Here is a 12,578-nt window from a genome sequence, read left to right as displayed (position 1 = left end):
TACTTTATTGTTATTATTAATATGCGCAGAAAAAAGTATATTTATACTTCTTCTTTTTTTGCCCCAATATGCAAAGTGGTAATGTGGTACACACTGCCAAGTCATTGTTTTTAGGGTTAAAGTCAGAAATAGGCTATAAACTTACACAAATGTACCGATGTCGCCCACAAACTCATTTTCGTCCTACTGTCGCCTACAAACTTTCAAAAAATGTGCTAATATCAACATTTTATAGTTTTGACATGTTACATACTAATTTTGACCTGATAAATTTTTTTTTTTATTTTTTTTTTTTTAAGAATTAAGATCCAATTTACGAACGACGCGAGTTGATTTTAACCAGTTTAGCCGGTAGCAAGTCATTTTTGTTTACATTGATACACTTTTTAAAAGTTTTTGTTTACATTGGTACACTTTTTGAAAGTTTGTAGGCGACAGTAGGACGGAAATGAGTTTGTGGGCGACATCAGTACATTTGTGTAAGTTTGTAGCCTATTTTTGACTTTAACCCTTGTTTTTACCTGAGTTGCAAGGTTGATCACATATGTTATACCATTTTCTCACACATACAATTATGTTGCATTTTTGTAAACCCAATCTTATTACCTGTATTAGATGATACATAACCTTAATGGAAACTAATACTCTAAAAACGAGTACAGTTGGTTTAAAGTATACATATTACCGCACTCGACATATATCCTTATGACCCGTGTGGGTCATAATTTCTCGTTTTAACCAAAATACACCTAAAACTCATTTTGAAGACATCAAAACTTCTAAACACACTTAAATCGACATATGAGACGTCTCCAAATTTACTGTTACCCATTTTGACACTTATTGGCTACATGGACCAAGTGTTCAAATAGTCGAAACCAAGATACTAAATCCCTGTAATTTACTATCAATTTGTTATATGGATTATATAGATCGGCTCAAGTTTAATATGTAGGCTTGGGGAACTTGCGGGCATAGCTCAACGGTTCTCCCCATGTACTTTGTGTCATGGGATATGGAGAGATCATAGGTTCGATCCTTAGGGATGACATGATTTTCTTTAAACCAATTAAACACCAATAATGTTGGTATATATTGACCCTATAGGGAGGTTTTACCGGATTCGTTCACCGACCCCTACCCGGAACCACTGCCTGAATGGATGTCTTCCCGAGTACCGTCGATCGGGTTCGGGTTTCCGTTCGAACGTGTGTTTTACGTGCAAATGATGAGGGTCGTTGAAAGAAATGTCCTATTGATGCCAAAAAAATCGCCGTTCAAAAAAAATATGTGAGCTTGGGTCTATTAGGTTTTAGATGTAGTTTAGGGTTCTTGTACTCTATAAATACCGTCTACTATTATCAATAATATTCACGGGTTTCATTATTTAACATGGTAATCAGAGCTTATGTTTGATCCCGAGACCTAGTCGGTACCACCCCGTCAAGTCTTTATCCCTCTATCCACCTTCTCATCTCGTATCTCATACTTCAAAAAAAAAACAAAAAAACAAAAAAAAAAACCCTTGAATCAACTATTGCCGTCAGATGCTATGCACATAATCTGTCACATGCATCAACACCAACATCCATATCTATCTTTTGAATAATAATCCACAACAGCCTTTATTTTATTTTATCTTTCCACTGCACCCCTTCTCTAAAGAATAACGGAGTCGTATTGGTTTTAATACTGTCCATATAACCAGTCATGGTGTTCGCCCATCATTTGACTTCGTTTCTATCATTTATTTATATTTATATATTCAAAATAGTATAAACGAGACTATTACTATATAATTTCTTTCTTTTTTTTTCTGTGTAACTATAAACGGCGTGGGGATGAGCCGCCTAGCTTGACTAGGCTCCAAATCCCTGAAAAAAAGAAGAATATATATATAAAAAAAATCTCTTGTTTTGCAGCGTTGAAGAAGATTGTATCGGCGATAAAAGTTCAAAGTCCAACTCCTGCTCAATCCTTAGGCAAGCAAGCCACGACGTAAAAAAAAAGATGTTACGGAAAAGGAAACGCAGTCAAGCAATGCAACCAATCAATTCGATACAACAAATTAGAGAGAAAATTGTGTTTTTCTTTATTCTTTTTATGTTTATTGTTTCCTTTCCAGTCCGAACTTTCGCGATTTCGCCGTTCGGACTGCGGGGGAGTGTTATATGGATTATATAGATCGGCCCAAGTTTAATATGTGTGCTTGGCTCACTACAAGAAAAATCACCTTTAGTGACGAGAGGTATTTGGTCACTAAATATACAAAAATGGTCACTAATTCAAATTAGTGACCAGAATAAATTGGTCACTTCTCGTCACTATAGGTCCGTCACAAAACTTTATTAGAGACCAAAATAATAAAATGGTCACTATAGTGACCAACATATAGTGGTCACTTTTTATGGTCACTACTACTAGTGACGAAAAAATGGTCACTCGCTTTGCTCATTAGTGACCAAAAAGTGGTCACTCGCATTGACCATCTGTGACCGTGGTCACTCACATTGACAGTTAGTGACCAAAAAGTGGTCACTCTCATTGATCATTAACGACCAAAAAGTGGTCACTCTTTTGCCAAAACATGATTACAATTGTTAAAATTTGCTTCCTCTATAACAATTATGGTCAACAATATTAATAAGATGTATTCTCAGCCATCATTGAACATAAAATTTCGTCTTCTAATTAACAAGAATGAACATGCAAATAACCTCTTAAACAACAATTACCAGCACTATATATACATAACAATAGTAATAATAATATGAATATATGAATCACAAGAAGTTTATACATCATGTCCTGTTAATGCTCATACAATTATCAAAATGCCTCATACAATGTGAGGACAATGGCTCCAAATATCCTATAGTGCTTGTTTTTTAGCTTCTACAGTCCATTTCACCATCACTCCTGATCCCCTGAAACATAAAGTCGGGGTTAATTACAATTACAATTATATAATATAGTTATAATTATAATATAATACATTAGATAAACAAAGGAAATTGACAGTCTATGCTTCCAACAAGGGTAAAAGAAAAACAATTCATCACTCACCGTAAATCCGAATTAAATTCAGACATAAAGAGACGAGCACAAGTTCCGCTGACCCAAGCGCATACTGATTTATCAATTTTTCCGGATTTAAGGGCTTCAACTAAGGAGTACTTATCTTGACCACATAGTTCCCCTAGAACAATCATTTTCAACTGGCATGGACCATGAAGAATGTTAAGTGTTTACATATAATAAATTTGAATTTGGTACGATCAAAGGTGAAGAGATACTCAGCCAAAATGCAGAACAAATTCTTATGTTTTGAAAATCAAGTGAATGTTTTGAACCTGATGTCAGCATTACGAGTAAAGAAACAGTTCATGGCCAAACATACACTTACATATGATTGAAGATGTGTGAAAGCCGCCAATGCTTCCTCATGTAATCTCATTGAAACAAACACTAAACCTCTGTTTTTGGTTATGTTATACATCAAATCTTCATTGAGAACAAATAAAATAATTAGTCAACATAACAACCTGTAACAAAAGAGAAAATTGTCAAAGAGTAATTTATACATAAACGATCGTCATGAATAAAAAAGGATCTAAAGCTTTTTACCTTTTAAAGAGTCGTCACACCAAAATCGTGGATCAAATGTGTTTTAACCAACCTGGTAGCTACCAATCAGCTAACAATCTAATACCGACTCGCAAACATTAAAAAAAGTACTCATCATAATGTCACCCCTAATATATATATAGTATATATTTATATATTATTACATAGTATTATATAATACATAAAAAAATGTAGCATGCCTAAGAGTATTGATTGTAGAAATTGAGAACCCCACTTCAATTTCCCACCACGAGACACAAGTAATATATGATCAAAGTTCTCAGGGAAGAATAGTACCTGCACTTTTGTTAAATAATTACAGATGTTACTAAGTTATAGCACATGTGTTACCGGTTCAAATATATCAACATAAATCATTGTAATACCATATCATGGCAGAGTACTTATTGCTTCTCGTCAGTTAAATTTAAAAACAATATAGAAATAATAGTTAATTTTAAGGAGGTATCAAGTATATAAATAAAAACATTATTATGACTATAAAGTTTTATCAAGGATTAGTTAAGAGCTGATACACATTTATAAGGAGAACATACGTACCAGCACTACAACATTATTATGACTATAAAGTTTTATAGTCCAAGGATCAGCCATAGATGCGAGATTACTTCAGTTAAACTGATAACACATGTGCTATAACTTAGAAACCTTAACAAATCATCCAAGAATCGCATATCAAAGCCTCAACTATATAGGGTATCAAGATCATTGAAATTTTAAACTTTATATATGAAGTTCCACATTTCTAACCTTTTCCATGAACTCCAAACAAATTGCAAGTTTCCAGCAGGCAACATGTATAGGCCTATAACAACAATAAAAAATAAGATCCAATGAGTTCTGTAAGGCATCAAGACGCTGGAACATTTAATGAATGAGTAACAGACAAGTATTTTATAGAAAAAATTCATTATCTAGTTCAAGCATAGTTAGATCAGCGTCTGTAACCTATCACCAAGTTTCAAGCATTTTATGTCTCAAGTTAAACAATAGGAATCGTACAGATTGTAAGGTCAAGACATTAAGGTACATAAAATAGATACTGCTAAAGGCAATGTGATAAGAAGAATACAAGTAATTAACTTAAAAAATAACTATCTTTAACTAACAAACCAACTTGAGTAACACAACGACCATTTAATAATCTAATTTGTCCCTTATATGTCTACTAGTATGCCTAAATTAACATTAAAATCCAATTTAACAAGTAGCTACAAACTGAGACATGTATTGAACACATATAATACATGTTAAACAGCCCCATAATCTATGTACACGAGGAGTAACATCTACATTATCATAAATACCTAATAAATGGTTTATGTACGAGTAACTAACTTACTGAATATACTATATTCACTAAACTAATCAAATTAACACCAAATTTCATCGAGACATTTTATCGAACACCTGGAGTGCATATTAAATACTGTAGTACGTAGTAATAAAAAATCACAAGCAAGCAGGTGCATATTACGAAAATTATACTTCAAACTGCAAAACATGTACATACAATTATATCAAAAGCTATAGAATTGATGCAAAATATGATACGCCAATTGATAATAATATATACCTCATATCAAACGTGCAGTCGGATCAATTAGTTATTTTCGTTGTTATATATTGATTTACTGCAATCGGAGAATTTCATCGGCGGTAAATTGATCGAAGAACACTCTACACTCGATCCGTAACCTAATTTATTGCTAAATAGATCTTCAGTTTGAATTGATTTGATTTTATGAAATTAGGTTACATGTGAGATTGTAGAGATGAATGAGTCCAATGAATCCAGCTATTTATTATCCCCGACAAGAGCTTCTTTTCACATCAAAGTCGATGTCTCCGTGTACAGCGGAGTAACAATTAGCAAAATGGCCGACGCTAGTGTATGAAACAGCGGAGCTAGTGTAGCAGAGCGGTGAATACAGCGGGTGAGTGTGGTGGCAACAATGACGGTGAGGGTGAGGTTAATGTTGATTTACCGGAGATGATGGAGACGATTGCGGTTTGTACGTGAGGAGCTGTGATGTTATTACTATAATTGATTAATTTCGGGAATGGAATGATTTATATTTTACATAGTAGTGTTTATTTTTTTATTTTTTTCCAGAAACTTAAAAATTGCGAAATGACCCATATACCTTTAGACACCAAATCAGTTGGTGGTATCTATTTTTCTTCAAATTAGTGACCACTTTTTGATCTCTATATATAAAATTTTGGTGACAAGTATTTGTTTATCACTAATAACATATAGTGACTAAAATTTAATGACTAACTTTTTAAGGTCACTAAATTAAATTATTATTGACCAAATAATAATTGGTCACTAAAAAATTAGTCATTAATAAGCATTTTTTTTGTAGTGGCTCCATTAGGTTTTAGATGTAGTTTAGGGTTCTTATACTTTATAAATACCGTCTATTATTATCAATATTATTCACGGGTTTCAATATTTAACACAATTCACTTCCAAAGGTCTTACAAATCAACAAAACACTTATATAACTGAGCATACTCAATCAAATACATAAATTTAAACAAAAACTAAATCCAAATCACAACTAAATAACAAAAAAAAAGTAAAAAAAAATCAACTAAAGATAAAACAGACAATAACAAATGCACTCACCATGAAAAGCAGATTCATTACACTCCAGATGGTAGAAACTTACATGAACTCTGTTGTAGTGCTCATTAAATGTTTCTTCAGATTGTGAACCACTATATTTGAAGGTGTGGTTGTATAATTCAAAACCTGGGCTTGAAATAAAATACAAACATGTATACATGTATGAGCCAACGAAGCATTGCTTCAACGGCATCCCCTTCACATTGTGTGTTGGGGCTGAGGATTAAGTCATGGGTTCGAGCCTCGCTATGCTCATCCTATTAATTAATCTGCCTGAAATATGGATATCCAGATTGACCTCAGGGGGGTTTTCTCCCGGATCCATTCAGGATTCAAACTCGGTCCGCCTGCCCCTAGGGATGGTTAAAGGATCGGGTTCTTATAATGCGATTCGGGTTTCCTCCCGAACGCGTGTGTGTGTGCAAATGATGAGTGTCGTTGAAATAAATGATACGCTGATGCAAGCTTGCCGTTTAAAAAAAAAAAAACATGTATGAGTGTACAGAGCCGGCATCATAAAACTATGTCTAACTTTTATTTTAAACACCTTTTTGATCGAAAGATACAATGTGATACGAATTAGAAAAAAAAAAACAGTTACCCACCCACCAGTATATTCAATAATAAGTTCATGTAAAATGGGTTAAAAAGTTAACCATTCTCCAATGCAAAACCACAATAGGTAATGATATGCGTACCTTTGCGCATGGCGCTCGTGCGTATTACATGTTGGGCGCACGTCCTTCATAAGTAATCCGAAAATAAATGGCGCGTTAACACAACTTTGCTTAGCGCGCACGCAAACGATCTCAGATGATCTTATCCTTAAATAAATGCAATCCTCTCCTAACTATAATTCCGTTATTTAAATAAATGCACCCAAATCTTGTTACAATTGCAAAATGAAAAGAATAGTAACAATAGTTTAAGTTTTAGCATACGCGGATAATAAGAAAGTGAAATGACAATATATTGCTAAATGAAATGAATAGTGAGTTAAGTTTATGTAGTCTTAAAAAACATTGTATTTGTATTAAAGAGAAAAAGAAAAAAATAAGATGATAAAACAAAACAAAAACACTCCTACAATCATTATAAAAAAAAAAGTGAAATGATACTAATATATCATAAAATGAAATGAACACTAACAACAATTTAAGTGACCACGCCTAAATCTAAATTGGTGGTTTTAGAATTAGACTTGAGTGCTTAATTTGGGAAAAATGTGTTGATCGATTGTTTTAACTTCAATAACTGTGCAAACCCCGTTTTAAATCTGGATTCCAATTTCGTAAAACAAACGATTAGATTAATCTCACTTAATTAGATCGAATGAGTTAATATCTTAAGTATTGATGAACTCTGATATCGACCGGAATCTCGATTGGAGTTGTATTTTCGACTGAACAATGTTACAGTATGATTTCAGCAGAGTAACAGTATGTGTCCAGTGTTTTATAATGAATAACCCATGGTGCGTATTTATAGATGTTTTCAAATAGTTTGTTAGAAGGAATGATGACGTGGCATATGTCCCTTTCATAATCGTAACAAACTTTACCGGATTCGTGGGCTGACGCGACACATGTCCCTTTCATTGGCATAACAAAAAAAACCTAACAAACTTTCCTATATTCGTAGGCTGACGTGGCATATGATCTATTCGTGTGTTTGTTCTGGGACCATGTGTTTGTTTCGGGACCAAATGCCTGTTCCGAGATCATGCTTTATTTCGAGACTGTGTGATTATTTCGGAATGGTATGGTTATTCCAGAATGGTGTGATTTTTTTTGGAAAAGTGTGGTTATTCTAAAATGGTGGAATTGTTCTGGAATGGTGTGCGGGATCCGTCTATGATGTGACGGATGGGTGGCACACCTTTGGTTAGGTGGGAGGACTTACATATGAGCATTGCCTAACATTTATCCAAATGTTACTTCGCAGTACTCTCTTGACCGGGTAAGGTTATAGCCGGCTTATATGTTCGTTCGTAACATTCTTGTAGAAGTTACCGGGCGGCCAGCGTATTTGGCTAAGTATACCTTGATATGGAAATAGGATTCGTAACCTCTCGGTGCTTCGTATCCGGGTGAGTGGTGCCGGTATCTGGCATACTTGTCCGGGTAGGATGGGCTTATGTGAAGTCACGTCCGACTTCTATCCGGGATATTTCTTTCCGGAAGCATATTCGGTTAATTTCTGGCCGGTTTGTTTAGGTGGGTCCGGGAGAACGTACCTTATCCCGGACCGTTATGCCGATTTTGATTCCGGATGGAACTTTGACAAATGGTAAGTCGTATTGAAAATATGACATTTTTGATACGGATTTAGTATGTGTATCATCAAGTCCCCCACTTTGGTGATGCCAGCCGGAGCGGCTGCGTTACCAAACTAAATATGTGTCCAAATAGCTTATTAGACGTACATTAAATGCATCTTGGATTCTGTCTAATCAAAGTAAAACTCTTTTTTAAATTTTGAGGTACTTTTTAAGTTTGTTGATGGGGTCCATTGGTAACACCCTCCTTTAAAAACAATATTTGAGATTGTTTCAAATTTTTGCTTTCATAATTTCATCTTTCTGATATCACAAAAATAAAACGACTTTTCCATTCTTACTATATTATCTTCGATCAATCAATCATCATGCCACCTAGACCTGCTAATGCTTCAGCGCCGTGTCACGATGTGTTACGTGCTTCTAGTATCGTAGATGATGCACATCTTGACAGGGTTTATTACCTTTGTCCTCAGTTACGAGAGTTGTAGCTTGTTATACCTAGGCCCCACCAACACGCTTGTGGTCCTCCTGATAATCAATGCGCGATTTATTTGAGACCTTTTGAGGTTTCAAATCTTTGTTATCCTTTTACATAGTTCTTTATGGATGTCCTTAACTTCTATGGTCTTAATGTTGGGCGTTTGCATTCAAATGCAATTCGATCCATCGTGCTTTTTGAGATGTATTTCAATAGTTTAAGGATGGCATTAGATCTAAAGATATTTAGAAGTATCTTTCGGTTAACAACGTATCGCACGGTTTGGTATACGCTTACAGACAAAGTTGAGTTTCTTGGTCAGCCATCTGTTATTGCTGACGATTGGGTGCAGAAGTTTGTTTTTTCCAACCATTCTGATCTTCCGAAGAGGGATTATCGTTCATATATATTTAAACTGTTGCTGTTCAGTGTCCACAGAAGTTGACGGGCTTGGCCAGTGAGATTTTTGACCAGCTGAGGGGGTTGAAGATTCCTTAGAGGACATACAATGAGCATATGCTTGTAATGGCAAATGTTAGTAAAAGCTGTAGTTGAGCTGACCGGATACTCGTTGCTCGACGAGGCAGGAGAGGTAGTGTATGTATATTTCTCACGTGGTTTGTTGTACTTTTGATTATTAGTAGTAGAAATTGACACACTTTTGTTTTACAGAATTTTCCGTGTCAGAAGTTCTCCAATCATAGAGTTTGGACGGGATGGTGTTCACGGATAAGGTGATAGAGGGAGTGGCTCTGGCATCTGTCACCCGTCGGTCGTTTGCTTCTCCTTATGATTTTGAGTCATCGAATAGTGGTTTAGTTCGCCGGACGAGGCGTCGGATTAAGTCTTCAGCCGCTGGCGAAGGTAGACCATCTTATATATTTACTTTATTCATGTATGTTTTTATTCCGTGTATTGATTGTTGGTTTTCATTTAGGGCTGTTGGGGGGAGAACGTGGGTTATAATGGGATTATGCTTAGTGACTATACTAATCTTAACCCATAACAATAAGTGTTTTGATGATGACATATGCACATAGCTAAAGATGATGGTAGACATCTTGATATAAATATACAAGTCACTAATCCACATTTACTCTAGCGAAAGACCAAAACCCAAATAAAGCTTAAAACGGAAAACGTAAACCACACGGTTAGGACTACGGTCGACCGCAGGTCAGACCGTGGAGACTTGCACTCAGATTTACGAAATCTGAGTTGAACGGTCGACTCCACTGATGACCGTGGATCGACCACAGAAATCTACTCTCCGGATTTTGATCGAAAAATGTTTGACCACTTTCAGGCATCTATAATTCACGAAACCTGTTCAAACATGCTTAGGATTGTTGCCTCCTTCATTTCCAAATGAGCTTTGGTCACTAGAACACTAATCTTGGTTAATCACGCCTAATGTGTAGTGACCCGAACTTTTCCATGTTTATATATATTAATTGAGATTGATATTTACATGATTAAATGTTTCCAACATGTTAAGCAATCAAACTTGTTAAGACTTGATTAATTGAAATATGTTTCATATAGACAATTGACCACCCAAGTTGACCGGTGATTCACGAACGTTTAAACTTGTAAAAACTATATGATGACATATATATGGATATATATATAGTTAACATGATACTATGATAAGTAAATATATCATTAAGTATATTAACAATGAACTACATATGTAAAAACAAGACTACTAACTTAATGATTTTTAAACGAGACATATATGTAACGATTATCGTTGTAAAGACATTTAATGTATATATATCATATTAAGAGATATTCATACATGATAATATCATGATAATATAATAATTTAAAATCTCATTTGATATTATAAACATTGGGTTAACAACATTTAACAAGATCGTTAACCTAAAGGTTTCAAAACAACACTTACATGTAACGACTAACGATGACTTAACGACTCAGTTAAAATGTATATACATGTAGTGTTTTAATATGTATTTATACACTTTTGAAAGACTTCAATACACTTATCAAAATACTTCTACTTAACAAAAATGCTTACAATTACATCCTCGTTCAGTTTCATCAACAATTCTACTAGTATGCACCCGTATTCGTACTCATACAATACACAGCTTTTAGATGTATGTACTATTGGTATATACACTCCAATGATCAGCTCTTAGCAGCCCATGTGAGTCACCTAACACATGTGGGAACCATCATTTGGCAACTAGCATGAAATATCTCATAAAATTACAAAAATATGAGTAATCATTCATGACTTATTTACATGAAAACAAAATTACATATCCTTTATATCTAATCCATACACCAACGACCAAAAACACCTAAAAACACTTTCATTCTTCAATTTTCTTCATCTAATTGATCTCTCTCAAGTTCTATCTTCAAGTTCTAAGTGTTCTTCATAAATTTCAAAAGTTCTAGTTTCATAAAATCAAGAATACTTTCAAGTTTGCTAGCTCACTTCCAATCTTGTAAGGTGATCATCCAACCTCAAGAAATCATTGTTTCTTACAGTAGGTTATCATTCTAATACAAGGTAATAATCATATTCAAACTTTGGTTCAATTTCTATAGCTATAACAATCTTATTTCAAGTGATGATCTTACTTGAACTTGTTTTCGTGTCATGATTCTGCTTCAAGAACTTCGAGCCATCCAAGGATCCATTGAAGCTAGATCCATTTTTCTCTTTTCCAGTAGGTTTATCCAAGGAACTTAAGGTAGTAATGATGTTCATAACATCATTCGATTCATACATATAAAGCTATCTTATTCGAAGGTTTAAACTTGTAATCACTAGAACATAGTTTAGTTAATTCTAAACTTGTTCGCAAACAAAAGTTAATCCTTCTAACTTGACTTTTAAAATCAACTAAGCACATGTTCTATATCTATATGATATGCTAACTTAATGATTTAAAACCTGGAGACACGAAAAACACCGTAAAACCGGATTTACGCCGTCGTAGTAACACCGCGGGCTGTTTTGGGTTAGTTAATTAAAAACTATGATAAACTTTGATTTAAAAGTTGTTATTCTGAGAAAATGATTTTTATTATGAACATGAAACTATATCCAAAAATTATGGTTAAACTCAAAGTGGAAGTATGTTTTCTAAAATGGTCATCTAGACGTCGTTCTTTCGACTGAAATGACTACCTTTACAAAAACGACTTGTAACTTATTTTTTCGACTATAAACCTGTACTTTTTATGTTTATATTCATAAAATAGAGTTCAATATGAAACCATAGCAATTTGATTCACTCAAAACGGATTTAAAATGAAGAAGTTATGGGTAAAACAAGATTGGATAATTTTTCTCATTTTAGCTACGTGAAAATTGGTAACAAATCTATTCCAACCATAACTTAATCAACTTGTATTGTATATTATGTAATCTTGAAATACCATAGACACGTATACAATGTTTCGACCTATCATGTCGACACATCTATATATATTTCGGAACAACCATAGACACTCTATATGTGAATGTTGGAGTTAGCTATACAGGGTTG

At 34.3% G+C, this 12,578-nt stretch overlaps 1 protein-coding gene across 11 annotated transcripts; it reads right to left on the bottom strand.

Moving 5' to 3' along the window:
* Positions 1-2,690: 2,690 nt before the first annotated feature.
* LOC139852974 (ATP-citrate synthase beta chain protein 2-like) lies at positions 2,691-5,692 on the bottom strand. 11 transcript variants are annotated; one of them, XM_071842330.1, is made up of 7 exons: positions 5,225-5,692; positions 4,189-4,453; positions 3,828-3,924; positions 3,628-3,705; positions 3,407-3,545; positions 3,067-3,218; positions 2,694-2,927 (listed from the first exon to the last, which is right to left on the bottom strand). In XM_071842330.1, the coding sequence occupies exons 5-7, from the start codon at positions 3,497-3,499 to the stop codon at positions 2,873-2,875; spliced, it is 300 nt and encodes a 99-aa protein (XP_071698431.1). In that variant the 5' UTR covers positions 3,500-3,545; positions 3,628-3,705; positions 3,828-3,924; positions 4,189-4,453; positions 5,225-5,692; the 3' UTR covers positions 2,694-2,872. The 11 variants fall into 11 exon arrangements, with proteins under 11 accessions (XP_071698433.1, XP_071698434.1, XP_071698432.1 ...); XM_071842329.1 differs by having other exon boundaries at positions 3,628-3,924; positions 4,189-4,266; positions 4,399-4,453; XM_071842332.1 differs by having other exon boundaries at positions 2,691-2,927; positions 3,407-3,504; positions 3,828-4,453.
* Positions 5,693-12,578: the final 6,886 nt, after the last annotated feature.

This window comes from Rutidosis leptorrhynchoides, chromosome 6 (genome assembly GCF_046630445.1).
Source record: "Rutidosis leptorrhynchoides isolate AG116_Rl617_1_P2 chromosome 6, CSIRO_AGI_Rlap_v1, whole genome shotgun sequence".
Lineage (NCBI taxonomy): Eukaryota > Viridiplantae > Streptophyta > Magnoliopsida > Asterales > Asteraceae > Rutidosis > Rutidosis leptorrhynchoides.
This window is presented reverse-complemented; position numbering and strand designations above follow the sequence as displayed.